This window comes from Triticum urartu, chromosome 1A, assembly GCF_056163025.1.
Source record: "Triticum urartu cultivar PI428250 chromosome 1A, HENAU_Tu73, whole genome shotgun sequence".
NCBI classification, from domain to species: domain Eukaryota; kingdom Viridiplantae; phylum Streptophyta; class Magnoliopsida; order Poales; family Poaceae; genus Triticum; species Triticum urartu.
The window spans coordinates 42,405,889-42,424,178 of NC_141873.1; the positions used below are offsets into that span (position 1 = coordinate 42,405,889).

The 18,290-nt window shown below is 46.6% G+C and overlaps 1 protein-coding gene across 1 annotated transcript; it reads right to left on the reverse strand.

Annotated features, from left to right (window-relative positions):
- Positions 1 to 14,078: 14,078 nt before the first annotated feature.
- Positions 14,079 to 17,276, reverse strand: LOC147989812 (protein ANTAGONIST OF LIKE HETEROCHROMATIN PROTEIN 1-like). Its single transcript, XM_087545951.1, has 3 exons — positions 16,953 to 17,276; positions 14,688 to 15,432; positions 14,079 to 14,612 (listed from the first exon to the last, which is right to left on the reverse strand). Exons 2-3 carry the CDS (start codon positions 15,262 to 15,264, stop codon positions 14,254 to 14,256), a joined length of 936 nt encoding a protein of 311 aa, XP_087402077.1. The 5' UTR covers positions 15,265 to 15,432; positions 16,953 to 17,276; the 3' UTR covers positions 14,079 to 14,253.
- Positions 17,277 to 18,290: the final 1,014 nt, after the last annotated feature.

The following is an 18,290-nucleotide window of genomic DNA, read 5'->3' on the forward strand; positions in this document are numbered from 1 at the left end:
GGAGGAGAACAATGAAGTTCCTACCAGGAGCAAGAGACAAAGGACTGCAAAGTCCTTTGGTGATGATTTTCTTGTGTATCTCATAGATGACACTCCCAGTTCTATTTCAGAGGCCTATGCATCTGAAGATGCTGACTACTGGAAGGAAGCGGTTCGTAGCGAGATGGATTCCATCTTGGCAAATGAAACTTGGGAGATAACTGATCGTCCTTATGGGTGCAAACCTATAGGATGCAAATGGGTATTCAAGAAGAAGTTTAGGCTTGATGGTACTATTGAAAAGTACAAGGTTCGTCTCGTGGCTAAGGGTTATACCCAAAAGGAAGGTGAAGACTTCTTTGATACTTACTCACCTGTGGCTCGACTGACCACTATTCGAGTTCTACTTTCACTAGCTGCCTCGCATGGTCTTCTCGTTCATCAAATGGACGTTAAGACTGCTTTCCTAAATGGAGAGTTGGACGAGGAAATTTATATGGAACAACCAGATGGGTTTGTACTAGATGGTCAGGAAGAGAAAGTGTGCAAGTTGCTGAAGTCTTTGTACGGACTTAAGCAAGCACCCAAACAGTGGCATAAGAAGTTTGAAAGAACTTTAACAGCTGCAGGCTTTGTTGTGAACAAAGCCGACAAATGTGTGTACTATCGCCATGGTGGGGGCGAGGAAGTTATCATGTGCTTGTATGTCGATGACATACTGATTTTCGGAACAAATCTGAAAGTTATTAAGCAGGTCAAGGATTTCCTATCTCGTTGTTTTGAGATGAAGGATTTAGGAGTGGCTGATGTCATTCTGAACATCAAGTTGTTGAGAGACGATGATGGTGGGATTAATTTGCTTCAATCTCACTATGTGAAAAAGATCTTGAGTCGCTTTGGCTATAGTGACTGCAAGCCCTCTCCAACACCATATGATGCTAGTGTGTTGCTTCGAAAGAATCGAAGAATTGCTAGAGACCATTTGAAGTATTCTCAGATTATTGGCTCGCTTATGTACTTAGCCAGTGCTACAAGATCTGACATCTCTTTTGCTGTTAGCAAACTGAGTCGGTTTGTTTCAAAACCAGGAGATGTGCATTGGAAAGCTCTAGAGAGAGTTTTGTGTTATTTGAAAGGCACTGTAAATTATGGAATTCACTACACCGGGTATCCAAAGGTGCTTGAAGGGTATAGTGACTCAAACTGGATCTCAGATGCTGATGAGATAAAGGCCACGAGCGGTTATGTATTCACTCATGGAGGTGGCGCTGTTTCTTGGAAGTCTTGCAAGCAGACCATCTTAACAAGGTAAACAATGGAAGCAGAACTCACAGCACTAGATACAGCTACGGTCGAAGCAGATTAGCTTCGTCGGCTCTTGAATGACTTACCGGTTGTTGAGAAACCTGTACCGGGTATCCTTATGAACTGCGACAATCAAACTGTGATCACGAAAGTGAGCAGCTTAAAGGATAACATGAAGTCATCAAGACACGTTCAGAGAAGGTTAAAGTCTGTCAGAAAAATGAAAAACTCCGGAGTTATTGCATTGGATTATATCCAAACGTCTAAAAATCTGGCAGATCCTTTTACTAAGGGTCTATCACGTAATGTGATAGATAACGCATCGAGGGAGATGGGTATGAGACCCACAATATGAGTTGTTCACAGTGGTAACCTATTCTTTGTGATCGGAGATCCCGTGAATTAGATGTGGAAGACAAGCTGTTGGTCAACTGAGAGGAGAGTATCCTTATTATTCACAATACCACTCCATGAAGATGCAATACTCTCCTTATCTGCATGGCAGGTTGATGTATATCTTAATGTGTTCTAAGTGGCTTATTTAAGCAGAGATGTTATCTACAGAACATCTTTTGAAGAACACACCTATATGAGTCTGATTGTCAAACGTCGCAATCTATGAGAGTAGGGTTCTCTCTAGTAAACTCATGAAAGGTTATGGAGTATGACGCATAAGCTCCACCCGCGGGGAAGACCCACGGTAGCCACGTATCGGTCAAGGCTTTATGTGAAGCTAGATTCGCAGAAAACTTGCAGTTCAAGGCCCAGTCCACTGTTCAAGTTGCTTACTAGTGTAGCATAGAATTCTAGGTGGAAGTTCAACTTAACAGTCTCCACTGCAGTACCGGTATATAAAACAGTGTTTTGGAACCAAAAGGCAAATTTTTGTGTGCCTCTGGGATCTGGTGGGGGATTGCTGGAATTTTGTCAATTTTGGGCCTAGCCCAATAGCAGTTTCAAAAATTCCTAATAAATCCTAGAGGCCCACACAGCCCATTTGTGCAAGGCAAGAGGTGGAACAAAAGTTTAGTCCCACATTGCTAGTTGAGTGGGAGTTGGACCTCCTTATAAGGGAGGTTCTCTCCCCACTTGTACGAGCATGAGAACAAGAGGGATATCCACGCGCGCTCCTCCTCCGCCGCCCGCCTCGCCACGCCACGCCTCGTCACGACGCGGGTTGCGGGTTGCGGGAATGAGCCGATGTCTAAATTTTTGCCACGCACGACGGGTATACGAAAGGTCACGTGGGAGTTGAAACGTTTTTCTGTAGTGGACACTGAATTCGAACGGCGCGCCTTTTCGGCCGCTGCCTGTTCGCTTCGTCTCCCTTCGTTGCTTCACCTCCCGTCACAGCCTCTTCGCGTCCTTCTCCTGTGCCTATATAAGAGAGGTCGCTCCTCTCCAGAGAGACACACCATAAGATCCCCTTCCTCTCACCACAAAGTTCCTGAGCACTGCGCTGCTGCTACGATCTTTCCCATCCCGGCTTGCGGCGTGCATCGCACGTCGGGACAGTAGGCCTCCGAAACCGCACCTTTTGAGTCCTGTACAGGAGAAGGGTGATAAGGTTTTTGGGGAGCGCTCAACGCGACTACTGGCTGCTTCATCACGGACGATCCGGTCGCCGACGACTACTTCCCCGACGACGACTTCTTCCCCGACGTCCACGACCTCCTCGACGACATGGCAGGCGAGGACACCGACCCCAAGTCCAGCGCTTCTGCTGCTGCTGTCCCGCACGTGTTCTTGTCTTTCCCGTTAAAGGTTCTGCCACAGTTCCTTGTTCTAGTCCTTGTCCTACACATGTTAGGTTCTACTTCATATATACTACTTGCTATACTGTCTGCTTTAGATATGATAGGCTACGGTTCATATATGCAGAAGCTATTTACCTTCTCTCTGTCAGAACGCATGACTTGTTTTATCTCTTCTATATTAGTCATGCTTTATCTAGTATTTTTGTTGATAAAATCATTTGGTAAATTGCTCATATTTCCAACAATGCTTTGCATCTGTTTTGTTATTGAAGGGAGAGCAACCTAGGTAACACGGAAGGGTCAGGATGAGGAACTGATGGAACCAAGCTCATGCAGTCCTTTCAAAGTTTAACTATGCATCTTGCAGTACGCTAGCACATACTGACTGCAGGTCATCATATACGCAGAGCAACATACATCATTCCCCATACAATAAGTGAAATAATCAATAGAGTTTCTGAAGCTCACAATTTCTTTTCATGTACGTCAGTCCATGCATGGCGAATTATGTACAGTTAACTACAAAATAATTAAACAAACCTCCAATGTCTCAAACGAAGCAACTTGAAGCCGCAACTCAAAGCTGAGTACTTTGGTTACTCTTCCCGAGCTCCTTAAGGAAGACGCTAGTGTATTCTGAAATCTGAATCCCACTATGCTAATACGCTAGGTCTTCTCTCCTAATTAATAACAGTCTGCACTACTTCCTACTCGGCCATGAAAAAATAAAACAGAACAAGCACGTTGAAGCATCTCACCATCCTGCCTACACCTGCGCCGTAACACCAACCAGCTCATAGCTAGTTTCAGGGCCAGCAGATGTTGCCTTCTACGCTGAAGCACCGCTAGCACCACTGATCAGCAGGTATATGTGCGGTGATGCCATGTCAGAATCCCTCAGGAGTTAGCTACCAGCAGTAGTAAAGAGATAGAGGATCCGGATGGGAGTTATACAAAGAAAAAGAAAGCTGACTTTTACGAAGAGGTTAATCGATTCCAGGTAGATACGCTAGGATCATACGTAAGTACACGTAATAGATGAGTTTCTTCGTGCTGCTGACACTGCCAGTGTTGTGTAGATCAAACCTGGTTGATAAAATCAATTACTTTACCTGTGAGCATCTCGGGAGTCAAGACAGCCTAAATAGGTTTAGCGGTGCAGGATCAAGGGCATGTCTGACCTCGTTACAGACCCTGCTCTCCGTGAAGTTGCTGCTACCTGTTTTGTCTAAGAAGACACGTAGACATCCTTATTGATCTTGAACTCCGGTATGAACTGAAAATTGTCCAGACTCCATTGATTGTGAAGAGCACCATTAGGATAATCACCATCAGCTTAATCAATTTCCCAACTAATTGATTTCTCTAACCACAGACCTGCAGCAGCATATGTCTAAGGCAATTTTTTCCTCCCTCCATCCTCCCCGACCTCCTTTGTGCATCCTCCTACCATCCTGCAGCGAGGACCAAGAGCAACACGAACATCATCTTCTACTCAATCCTCTCTGCAATCTCGCCTTCCTCTGATATCCTCTCTGCCAGATATTCCCCGTTGACCCTCCTCAAGCGAGGAGAAGCAGGAACGCATGCACTGTTATACGATCTATCATTCGAGGAGTTCAGTCATGCCAGGAGCAGCCAGCCAGCAGTCGCCTCTTGCCTTCAAAACGCCATGGTCCTTGTCAGGATCTTCATGCCGCTGTCCTTCTCTACCTCCTCTAGATATCAAATCGAGTTTCATGTTCATCCGCAACAATTTTCATAGTATGAGGAGCCACAGGGAGAAAAATATTGCCCAAGGATTATTTTGCGTGAGGATTCTTTGGGGAAGGATTGATCGTGTAGGAGAAGTATGATTGATTGGTTTTCTTTACATTACAGGTACCCTAGATTGATTTTTTACAGCTGCGTCAAGTTGGTTTTTTCTTAGATTGCAAGGAATAAATGATTCAATCCGCACCGTTATAACTCGGTTCCACCAGATTAACGGCCGATAATTTCTAATTAATGTGGGAATTTCTGAGGAGTCTGTAATTAATATAGGTATAGATAGATAGATAGATAGATTCGTATTTTTTTAAAACTAGGAACATTCAAGATTTCCCACTGCCAAATGAATGTTTATTAGAAAAGTATTTTTGAAACTAGGAACATTCAGATTTTTTTGAGGATCCTAGGAACATTCAGATGATGGATGCAAATGAAAGGGATTGGGAAATCATTTTGGGCCTTACTCGAAAGACCAGAACGAGCAACCCAAGCTAGGCCTGCCCGGTGTACAACAATCAAATGTTCAACAAGAGCTGAGGGGTGGAGTGTTGATTTTTCGTTGACTGACTCGTCGTCCGGTACGGGGGCCTCCACTTCATTTAGCTTTGATAATCCACTAAAAAAAGGCTTCAAAAAAAATATACTTGTCCTTCTTCAACTCTGGGTAAAGTCTAGATTTAGTCTCTTAACTTTAAAATCGGACAACTTACACCTCCAACCCGACAAATTTAGGCTGTGTTTGGTTGAGCTGCAGATTCTGTAAAAGTTGCTGTGGGCTGTGAGCTATGAAAAAGCTGTTGTGAACTTTCAGTTGTTGAAAAGCTGAAAATCGTTTGGCTGAAACAACTGTGAAACTGTAGATTTCACTGTGAATTGTCTGTACTGACCCTGGGTAATGAGGCAATATTTCTATGTGCAATTTGATCTTAAATAAGTGATATGTACATTGGTAGGCAATAGAAGGACCGTTTTGCAAACGAAAATCATAAAAATATTAGATGATTCACAAATAATACATACGAATTCAACCATTGTACTTTCATGTTGCATATTATATATACACTAGCTCGGATGGTTGTTATCAGAACCCTTCGTTTGCTTCGAGATCCGTACCTTTGAGTGGATAAGGTTCTGCATTTATTATTTGTTGAATTTCGCTATGGCTTAGAAGAAAAGCTGAGCCGGGCCTTTATACTGTCAGGGTCCTGGAAAGGAAACCTACCGTGGCTTTGTAGGTGTACTCGGGGCAAACAGAGCACGCACCTTTTTGATCCAGCAGGGTGCGCTAGTAGCTTCTTTGGGCAAGCTGACAAATTGGCTAATTCTGGCTATTTACAAAAAGGTTCTAGGGTGCGGGGGACTTGTCTGGCAGCATTAAAACTGCCATTTTCGTCTAGCTAGTTGGACACTGTTCGCACCGTTTGAGAGTGGCAAAATCGATCTGCGCCGCGCTGGTCCGGGGTGGGAAGCTTGCCGTTTTTAGTGCAGGTAATTTGAATATAGTGCTACACCGTTTGTACTAATAATCTGCCGGATGATGAGCTGGATTTTGCAGAGGGAAGAGGCTTTGGGGATGCATCCGCAAAGGAGTGCAGAGTTATTGTCGCTCCATTGGGTTTCAAGCGTGTAATTACTAACGCCACCGTCCAACTCTTGTTTTATATATTCAGAATCTTGCTCCCTTTTGCTCTCTGCGCTCTTTGCAGCGGTCCACTACAACGGCCAACAGTTGTGTATGTGTTCTTGGGTTTTTGTTTATGAGCAGAAGTTTTATTTGCTGACAAAAATTGGATGGTTGTGTTCCAGTACCTTGATCCGCCCAACGACTTCGTCCCTCAGACTGTGAAGCAACTTTCCATGTTATTTCCTTCGGCCAAGCACGGTGGGGCACTGTCGATACATACTGGTTTTGCTGTTTTTCTCATGCTATCTGACATAAAATTCCTGCACCCATTTTTTTGTCTGGAGGAGCGGCTTCTCAGTAAGATGTGGAACCGTACGGACTCGGCGGAAGAGATCAACTTCATTCTCGGCGATGGCACTGGGGCTATTGAGGCCAAGATTTGGTATTTTCATCGCCGCACAAACGGTTAAAAATATAATATCATGCTTTCCTTAGACGCCGACAACTTCTTCATCTGTTGCTTTTCAGGACAATTGTCGGGGAGTACATGCAGGCATTGCGCCAAGTCAGGTAAGCACTTGGGATTTATTGTAGTCATTTTGCAAGGGTCGTTTTTGTTTTGGCTCACACCTGGAACTGAACTATTTTTGTACAACGCACGTAACAATGGAGACTACATAGTCCTTAATGGCTCCATAAATTGGCGTGATTCTAACACGCACATACGAGTGTACTCCATCAGGTGTTTGACTAAAAGAGAACTTTCTCTGTACTTTTCGTCATATTGAACAATTGCTGTATTAATAACTCTGAAAACATATGTTGCTGCTTGTTTCTGCAGGCCTGTGAAGAACTACAACGACATTAATCATCACTTCCTCCATTGCATACATGTCTTCCTGGATCTTCAGAAAAAGACAGCCCCCCCACCCCCCCCCCCTTTTTTTTAATTGTGTGTTTTGAAATTAGCATGCCGCATATTTTATTAACGACCTGATTTCTTTTTCTATACAGTTCAATGAGACACAAATGGATATTCGTCGGAGGGAGTTGGTCGTAGCTCACACGAGCAATCGTCTCCTATTCCGAACTGTGCCGAGAGGCTGTTTGCTGATGATCTATAAAACACATTAGATCGGGGGTGGAGATATCTGAGATTGCCGTGTAAACGCAGTTCGTCGATCTTCCGGCTGCGCTTCAAACTCTTGTATTTGGGGAGCAGACACCAAACGGTCTGCTCGGCTTTGGGAGGAGTAATCGCGCTTGCCTCTCGCCGCCGCGTGAGAGCGATCATGGGCCGTCCCTCCCTGTCTGCGCGACAACTTTTAAGGGAGCCGACAAAAACGATGACAGGCAAACTCTGAACCCGGGATTCCATGAGCCACGGGCCGGACGTTTTCTTTTGGGCTGAGCATTGACTTTGTTCTAGTAAATCCTATGTCTTTTCCACTGCCCACCGCGGTAAAAAGCAAAAACCCATGTAGACTTTGTTCTAGTATAAATCCTATGTCTTTTCTACCCTTCCTGATCTATTTTTCTCATATGCTTGTAAACGACTGATCTATTATTTGAGGAATAAACTCATATTATTGTAAAAAAAAACATGTAGACTTGGCAAGTTTTTTTTTCCTTTTATTAGGGCATCTCCAACACGAACACCCAAACCATTAACAACCGTTCGGACCGCACGGTCCAGATGTGTTTTACGATGCAACGCGGTCCTGCATCGGTCCGCTCAGTCGTTTGGATGCACTTTTTCCTGCAAACCGAAAGCAAAGTGTGTTGACCCAAAACCCTCAACGTCGTCGGGGGGGGGGGGGGGGGGGCTTTGCAGCACTAAGGGCCTCGCCCTGCCCTCCGCCCGCTATTTAAACCCCAGGCCGGCAACACAACCGCATCCATCCACCTTCCTCCGCTCTTCATCTTCTCTCTGCACCACACCCACCATGGTCTCCTCGAACTCCAAAGCCTCATGGGACGACCTCTCATCGGAATAGAAGAAGGCGATCCCCACCATTGCTGCCGGTTGGCAGGCCGCCAAGCGGACGAGCTCACTGGAGGTCGATGCTGCGGACAAGCCAATGGTAGAGGCGACCGATGATGAGTTGGTGCCACCGACCGCAGTGGCCAATGCCGGCATCACCATGGGCGAGGCTCGTGCTCACTACATCGACATGGTGGTAGAGGAGTTGGAGGCCACGTGTGCAAGAAAAAATTGCCCCAAGGGTGTGTGAGCATGGTCCCGACAATGTGAGACAAAGGGTAGTTGAAACGTCTGGTATTAATATCTGATTTTAACGTGCATGCATAGTAAAAAGGCTTACAGGGGGTTGAATGATGATGATGGTTGAATCATCTAGCCTATAGAGAAGGTTTGCCGTGTGGAAAAAAGGGTGCTGCCGCGTGGTGTGTGCATGGTTCCGATAGTGTAAAACGGAGGTTCTTCAGGTAATGTAAGTGTTGCGGTGATGTTGTGTCTAATTATCTATCGCTTCCTCAATCTCTAGTCATTTTACATCTGTTTTGCCCGCTTCCTTCACTCCTCCGTTGTCGCTTGTTCCTACTCTGCTGCGCGGATGGCTTCCTCCTTTGCGGTAGCCCGTGCCGCTGCAACCGCCGCCGCGATGGCGACAACGAGGCGGGCACACCGGTCCCGATATGACTCATGCTTCGGCGGACCGGTGAAGGGAAATGGAGATTGGAAAGCTCCCGAGAGGACCGTGATGATCCAGCCCCGGAGGGCACCCACCGAAAAACCTTGCATGGAAGGGTGCCGATAGGTGCAACGTCATCAGTATATGAAAGGTTCGTGTTCACATGAAAGAGATGCCCCAGTGCGATGTGCATGGTCCCGACAACATAAAATGGAGGTTCATGTGTAATTTAACCGGTGCATTGATCCCATATATAGCTATCTATCGACCCCCCCTCTCTCTAATTATCCATCGCTTCCTCCATCTCTAGCCTTTTTACATTTGTTTTGCCCGCTTCCTACACTCCTCCGTTGTCGCTTGTTCCTCCTCTGCTGATGGAGGGCCTTGACAGCTGCCACGCCCATGTCCATCCCTTTGTCGCCCACCACTAAGGGCCTCGCCGCCCGGCCCGCCCTCCGCCCGCTATTTAAACCCCAGGCCGGCAACACAACCGCATCCATCCACATTCCTCCGCTCTCCATCTTCTCTCTGCACCACACCCACCATGGCCTCCTCGAGCTCCAAAGCCTTATGGGACGACCTCTCATCCGAATAGAAGAAGGCGATCCCCACCATTACTGCCGGTTGGCGATGAGTGCAACGCCCACTATATAGAAAGGTTCTCGTTCACACATAAGAGGGTGCCCCCAGTGCGAGTGTGCATGGTTCCGACTATGAAAAATGTAGGTTCCCGTGCAATCTAAGTGATGTGATGAAACTATATCGCTCTATCATTCACAAACAAATCTTTGCTCTCTATATCTATCACTATCTCTCTCTAATCCTTTGCCATCCAGATCAAAGCTCAGAGGGCGTACAAGAGTAAGAGTGTGAGCGGAAAAGGCCAGACTGAGGCGCCATTTCAAGGTTCGGAAAATGTGCTTGGCCAAAGCCATACAACGGTCCGCTCAAAAATATTGTAAATGGGTTGTGGAGGCATTGAAAAGATACCATGTCATTAAAACACAAATACAGCCATTCGGTAAACTTGCACGATGTAGAAGGGGTGATGATGGGTGCAACATCCACTGTATAGAAAGGTTCTCGTACTCAAAAAATAGGGTTCCCTCATGCAAGGTATGCATGGTTCTAACGATGTAAAATGGAGGTCCCCCTTTAATCTAATGATGTGGTAATACTATATACCGCTATCTCACTCACTAACAGTGCTATCGCTAACTATCTACCACTCTCTCCCTAATCCTTTATCATCTATACAAACGCGCACACGGTGTAAAAGAGGCGAGTGGAAAAGGCTAGGCCAGAGTGCATTTGCAATGTCCAGAAAATGTGCTTGGCAAAGCCGTGCAACGATGTGCTTGTATGTAACAACATCTACAACCGCATCCCTCAAATATGCTCCAAATGCTCGGGCGGGCTGCCCAGTCACTGTCCGGACCAAAAAATAGCACCAACTGGGCTCCCCACAGATGGCCGAAGCGCCAGGGTTGTCTGGCACTCCCCATATCCAGTCCAAATGTGAGGTGGATATAGGGACACTCAAACGTGCCCGCCACGTCGGACTGACCGAAGGATCCCGCGCGGACACACATCTTTGCCCAACGTTCGGTGAGCACAAAAAATATTCAGGTCCAAATCTGACTATTGAAGCCGGAAGGTGACCCAACCCTATCTGCATCTCATTTCCCTCCTCCAGCCGACCGAGCACTAAAAGATAAGTGGTCTCTCCAACATTAATAACTTGGTCACCCTCATTACTGTTGCTACAAAAATAACAAAAGCGTTCTGGTTTTGCAGAATAATACTTCCAAAAATCAAGTATGGTGTGCGCAAAAAATAAGAGCATCTACAACGGACACATCATACCGGTCTCAAACGCCCACGTGGGTAGACCGGGCACTGACTGGTCAAAAAAACCCTAAGCCACCAGGGTACCTCAGACCGGCCCCAAACACCAGGGCTATCCGGCACCCCTCATATTCAGCCCGAATGTAGGGCGGATATGAGGTGGCTCGAGCGCGTCCGCCACGTCAGTCCGTCCCACGGTGGACCGCTGCGACCCCACAAAATATCCCCGCCCGACGACCCCAAACCTCAGTCAACTAGTCCACCCCACTCTCTCTATCCCCTCTTCTGAATTCGATCTATGGATTCCGACCGCAGTAGCTTGAGCTCCGGCAGCGACGACTCCGACGTCGATGCGGTCGCTCTCGGCATCGCACTGCGCGTGTCGAGGTGGCAACAGCTCATGTTCCTACACATCGCCCCCTTCCACCAGCGTCGTAGTGCGGGCGAGGTTGTCAGGCCCTCCCATCCGGCACGCAGCACTGACGGAAGCATCGCCCGCTTCGCTCCACTCCAGGTACGCCGTGTTGTCGCCCCGCCCCTTCTCAGCCATAGCCACTGTTGGGTACTCGTGCCCTCGCCGACACCGGGCTGCTCAGAGAAGAAGACGGGTGAAGAAGAGCGCCACAATGGGCAAATAAGAGCGCGGCGGGAGCGGCGGAGTCGGACGCGTGACGACTCCTGCGCAAGAACGCCAAAGCGCTCCATCTCGCCATCGAGCTGTTGAAGCGCGAGGCGGCAGCGCGGGCTACTTTTCTCATACTAATTGTGTCGTCATGATTTTTTTGCCATTTACCCCCTGATTTTTTCATGCCATTGAGTAGAAATTTACGTGTTGCCATATAGGTGTACAATGAAAATATATAACACAATAGTTTGTCTCTGCGGTCTAAATGGCAATTTTGTATGGATGAATGAGCAGTTGAGGCGTGAAGCTGGAAGATGCCTTCCCTGAATGTACTATGTCCGTGCTAATAAGCATGGGAACGAAAATCGAGAAACAGGACTGTGGCGGCAGTGATGCGCATTGGGTGCTGTGAAAAGGATGACAGGAATTGTTTTGTCGCGTGATGGGCACGGGTTGACTTCAAACATGATGAGTATCACCAGACCAAGAAATGCGTGTGACAGTCAAAGGCTTGGGGTCAAGTAATACGGAGTACATGTTAAGCACATGGACATAGAGGGTGCTTGGATACGTTTTAGTCTCATGACTAAAAGTAGTGGGACTAAAACTTACTAGCCTCACTCATACTTGGATCCAAATACTAAAGATACTAAAATCAAGTTATTGGGTATTTTTTTCTCCAAACCCTCCAATCCAGAACCCGCATGTGAAAGGAGAGCAATTAAATGAGGAGAGAGAGGGCTAATACATATTTTAGTAGGTTTCCTATGACTAAAATTTTTTAGCCTTAAGATTAGTCCTAATCTTTCTTTAGTCAGGGGTGCTTGGAACTTTAGCCTCTAAAAAAACTATTTTTAATCAGACTAAAAATAGCCCCTTGGATCCAAGCACCCTCATAATTAGGAGACTGCCATACCACATGGAATACCACATAGAGACAATTAGGAGACCGAGTACGAATGATCTTTGTAGTGTAGCTTTGTTTGGTTGGGCAATATGTAACGTAACCCGATTACTGTGGGATCTGATTCCGTTATTTCTTGTTTGGTTTGACTCGGGCGTAATGAGAACCCATGTATAATCAGATAACGATGCTATTCAAAACTGATTACGCCCACCTACCCCCGTGATCTGTTTCCTTTCTCTCTTCGTTGCCGCTGCTCTCTCTCTCTCTCTCTTCCAGTTCCAGACACCATCCAGCACGGACCTCGCGCTCACCGCAGTTGCTTTCCATCTCTCTATGCCGGTACGAAGGCACAAGCGGCCATGGTTGCTGGCAGCTAAGTCATGGGTGAGAGCTTCTCGTCATGGGTGAGGATTTTGGGATGCCTGAATCAGTCGACGACGTGCACCTACGCGGCTACGCCTCGAAGTTCTTGAGCTTAACGGCGTCGCCGCTCTCGCCATGCGCCGAAAGGCCAGCGTGGTGCCGTCGGCGAGCAAGAACTTGTACGCGATGCTCGATCCGGTGGCCCTGAGGATATAGGCAGGCCGACGCCTTGAGCAGCACCTCTATTCTCTAGCTTGCCGTCGCCGTGGCCTACCATTACCTGCGTCGCGGGCCCCTGTTGTTGCTGCTCGTGCTTCTTGCTTGGTGCTACGGGATGCTCAGTGGGGACGCGGCAGGCGGAGGCGAGCTCGCCGGCCTCCACCGCCGCTGCGGGTACGGCTGCCGCACCGGGGACAAGCGTGGAGATGCTCCAGCTGATCAAGCTCACGGCTCTCTTCTTAAGGTCCAGGCCGGCTGCCTCCGCTGCCACTGCCGTCGGACGCCAACCAGACGGAGCTGTCCGACCCTTGCCGCAGCTAATGCAGCATCGCGTTGACGTGGTGTCAGCCTACTGCCTTCTGCTGACGCGCTTGTCCTGCGACGTTGTTGAGTTTTCCTCTCGCCGGCGTCCATTGCAACAAAGGCAACATGCGGCAGCCAAAATCCGTTCATCTATGGGATCAGTGCGATTCCATTTCATGAGATGAACCAAACACGTTTCTGTCTTACCTCACTCCCTTTACATTACCAGCGTGACTTGATACCGATTATGTTTGTGTTTACAATGCTGAACCAAACACAGAGGCGACCAGGTTAGCGGTGATAACCAGCTTCAATTCTATGGCACATGTACAAAATGCTTGATCACTCGAGGGAAGCGGCGTGTCCAGTGCACAATTTTTTCTTTGCTTTTCACGATGAGTCAAGTGCACACACTAGTCTAGAAAACTGGTTACGATCCTATGTCCCGATGAGTCAGATGTTAACTACAATGTCAACAGCAGCCCACCAAGCTACGATGCTACTAAAAAATGATACACACAAAAACAAAAGGTTACGTGCGAACCATGCACACGGGCTGGAACCGAGCAAGTAGCTGGGCAGAAAGTTCCCCCAAGCCGAACGAGGCTGGGCCCAAGTCTGGCCACCTGCCACTTTTGCCAACCTATGACCTGCCACTACTGGCCATTTGCAGCCCGGGTGTCTATATAAGGAAATAACGTTCAACCACTCAATATCAAAGAAATCAAAAGAGGTAAAGGGCAGGGACCAGATCCCAACACGAACGGGTGCTCGTGATTGCAGCCGTCCTAGTGAAGTTTCATATATAGTGTTCACATGATGACCTCCATCAAGATATATATGGTATCTTCGTTCTCCTCCTCTTCAACGGGGTCCGCTTCTGTTTATGCTACTTCACGTCATAGCACTGGAGGTACATACTCATCATCGGCATCACATTTATCAAAAATATTGTCACTCAACTTGCTACCACGAATGAAGTTGTGCAATGCCATGCAAGCAATAATGATATGCTTTTGCGTCCGAGGTGAGAAACTTGGGACTCCTTTCAATATGCGCCATTTCTGCTTAAGCACCCCACAAGCACGCTCAACAACATTGCGAAGGGACAAATGTGAAAAGTTGAACAACTCGTACTTCCCTTGAGGTGGGCGGTGATGACGAAGAAGAAATTCTGGTAGATGGTATGTACTCCCCTTAAAAGGAGCAAGATATCCTGTTCGGTTTGCATACCCAGAGTCCACAAGATAGTATTTTCCTGAAAACACCAGATCACCAAGTGAGCATCTCACATAAGAATATAATAATGATGATATGTGTTGTTATGTTATACCTTTGGGAGGTACAGGAAATGAAGAGAAGTGTGCTAATGCATGATTCAAGATCCTTGAGTCATGTGCACAACCCGGCCAACCCGCAATCACGAAGGTAAACCTCATGTCAAAGTCACATATTGCAAGCACATTTTGAGATGTAAAACCATGCCAACATCTATGGTTAACCACATCATCTGCGGGCACTGTCACCGGTACATGAGATCCATCTATGGCACCAATAGCGCCTTTGAAATGAGGCCAGAAACGTTCTTCTCTAATCTTTTCATGATCATCGCTAAATGTAGGATCTATCGGTTTGATGTTATCTGTCGCTAACTTGCGCAAACATAGCAAAACTTCCTTAAACTTTGTGTGAACTGTCCAAAGGGAGCATACGAAATGGTTTTCGGCTTGAGCAAATGATTGAGGGCCTCCAACAATCCATAAGAACATGGCTAATGACTCAATTGATGAAACATTACTAGTTGACGTCAAACCATATGTAGAAACAAGAAAATCATGAAGTGCCATGAAAACTTTCGGATTCATCCGAAACATTTTATAGAAGTATCTAGGCCGACCATAACACTCCATGACCCATTCTAGTCCAGTTTGCTTAGCATCTCTGTATGTTTTGTTGAAGTACCGCTAAACATAGAGGTTACCTAGGTTTCCCTTGATAGCAGCCTCCTTTGCAAGTTCAGCAAGAAGTTTCATTCCCTCTTGTCCCTTTCTGGCCACTTCTTCCATCCTTGCATCCATCTACACAGGAATATAATGATGTTAACACATTCATCGTCAACAATATAGAAAATATTTGTCCCAACATAGATACGGTTCAACAACACAAGCAAATATTCTCACAACATATATAGTTCACAACACAAGAAAATATTCTCACAACATATATAGTTCACAACACAAGCAAATATGATTGATATAAGCAAATAAGGTTCACAACATAAACAAATAAGGTTCACAACTTAAGCAAATAAGGTTCTACAATGGAAGGAAATGTACTTCTACAACATGAGAAAATATGGTTCACAACACGTGCTTCAACATCTCCTTCTCATGCTCCCTCGCCAGAAAATCAAACCTCCCTTCTTTTGTTTCAAGAACATTGAAAATTTCCCTAAACTCAGGCTTCACTATAAGAGTGAGGGCTGTGTGCATGAGAGCAGTTTTTTCTTTGACACCACAATCTTTGACCAACTTCATGGCCTCCGAAATTGTGAGGACAAGGTTGGTTGCATGAGGAGCTGATGATGCTTCAACACTAGATGTTATCTTCTCCACTCCACTTTCTATCCTCTCGCATGTCTGCTTGTACAATCGTAGGAAAGGACTCTTCTCTTCCTTCTCCTCGTTTTTCATTGAAGGTTGCTTGCGCTTCTTGGTTGTTTTTGGTTTCTTCAAAGATGCCAACCTCATTTCATCACTATTATCGGGTTTCTCCAAAAGGACCGCATTATCATCACTTGATTCATCAGATGATATATCTCCAGCACAAGAAGCACTAGCCCTTGTGAGATGTACATTGTGAAAAATGAAGTGTAAATCTTCAAGATGCTTCGGTCCCTGCCGTTTGAACTTCAAATGATTGCATTTCTTTCCAGTGATCTCCTAGCATCTCTGAAAAAGAATATACAAATTAGGTAATGCAATCATTCAAAAGCATGCCAAATAAAAAAGTACAAATTAGGTAATGCTACACGTACCGCAACATGTTCATCCCACCATTCTTGAGAGCAAACAACGGTTCTCTTTGCATCATCCCATCCAAGCCCGGTTGCTTCATTTTTCAACACCATGAAAAAATATAGTCACTTTTTATTGCATCCCATTTGTTCTTGAATTTATCCTTGGGATACTTCTTTCCCGTTCTTACTTCCCATTTCTCCAAAACATTCTTCCAACCCTTCTTATTTAAATAACTTATGGGCCTATTCCCATTTTCAACCTCTTCTCTGAATATATCTATGAGTTTCTTCAGATTTGCATCATCCCACACCGCTTTTTCAGTCATTCTTCAATCAAGCAAAATAATGACATAGCAATAGATCAATATATGACAAAAAAACCACTGTACAGGAACATACAACAATGTGCAGCTGCAGCAATACTAGCAAAAAAATCGCCACAATCATCCATTTCATCACTAACATAAATACTTTTGATACAGAGAGCAGCTACTTCAATCGCCACAATCTCAATCGCTGCAACAACACTTGTATAGGAGGCGGGAGGGGAAGGGGGAGTGGAGGAAAGGGAGAAGCTACCTTCAAGACTGGAGGGAAGAGGTCGCGGCGGGGCTGCCGGAGACGTCGCCGGCGGCAGCGCGCACAACAGTGGAGGGCGGCGGCCTTACTGGTTCCCGCGCGACTTGGAGAGGCGGGGAGGCAGCCGAAGAGCAGCGGAGGAGGAGGTCGAGGCGTGGAGGCGGAGGCGGGAGGCGGCGCCGGCAGCTTGGCAAGCGTCGGTGGAGGGGCGGCGACGACGCTGGCGGCGGCTAGGAACCCTAGCTGCCGCTGGTGTCGATGGGGATCGAGCAGAGGAGCTGGTCTCGACTAGGCCTCCTCTCTCGTGGGCTGCCCTTGACCAGCCCGAACCGTTTTCCACTTCGGAGTGGCAACGGTGGGTAAATACATGCCAACTACTAGGGGACAGCTAAAAATACCAGTTCGAAGTTGGGGTAACGCCTGCTTTGAAATTACACTATGAAAATCTGGTAGCTTTTACAACTTCTGCTTCTAGTTTTCTGCCTTTGGTTAGCTTCTAGCTTTGAAAAGCTAGAAGTTGGCTGAAAAAGCTCAACCAAACACAGGCTGTGTTTGGTTGAGCTGCAGATTCTGTAAAAGCTGCTGTGAGCTGCGAGCTGTGAAAAAGCTGCTGTGAACTTTCAGCTGTGGAAAAGCTGGAAGTCGTTTGGCTGAAACAGCTGTGAAACTGCAGATTTGATTGTGAATTGTCTGTAATGACCCTGGACAATAATTCAATATTTTTATGTGCAACTTGACCGTAAAATAGTGATATATACATTGATAGGCAATAAAACGACCGTTTTGCAAAGGAAAATTATGACAATTTTGCTGTCGATGGTACGAGGAGATTTTTCTTATCGGCAGCGAATCGTTTTCACTAGGGAGTGGCAAAGGTGGGTAAATAACCCTCAACTCTCAGGTAAGTTAGCAAAACGGTCTGCTGAGAAGCTGGACAAGTTGGGGTATGTGGGCTGCGGGATTTGCACTGGAAGAAGTTACAACTTCTTATGAATCTGCCTTCCCGGGAACACCCTTTGGTACAGATTATAGCTTTTGGGCCTAGAAGTTGGAAGTTCAAGTCCAACCAAACACAGCCTTAGTCCCTTGTCTCGTCTCATCTGGCATCGCTGCTGACTGGACGCGGTTTTGAGTAGTCTTCGTCCAGGTGGCGGTATTTCCCTCCCCTACCTTCTTCCTTCTCACATTGGCTTATTGAGATATTTCATCAAACATCTAGCCCGCACTACGTGTGTCGTCCATGGCCGAACAGTGGTGGTTGCTCCCATGGGCCACGCACATGTGCCACGCCGTTGACGGCTGCTTAGCGATGCCCTGCGCCATCGTGCTGCTTGGCCA

Excerpts from the sequence above, each read along its gene's own strand:
- LOC147989812 (XM_087545951.1), bottom strand. The coding sequence starts at position 15,264 with ATGGAGTGTTATGGTCGGCCTAGATACTTCTATAAAATGTTTCGGATG. Across the intron at positions 14,613-14,687 it reads ATTTCCTGTACCTCCCAAAG|GAAAATACTATCTTGTGGAC; the intron begins GTATAACATAAC and ends TGGTGTTTTCAG.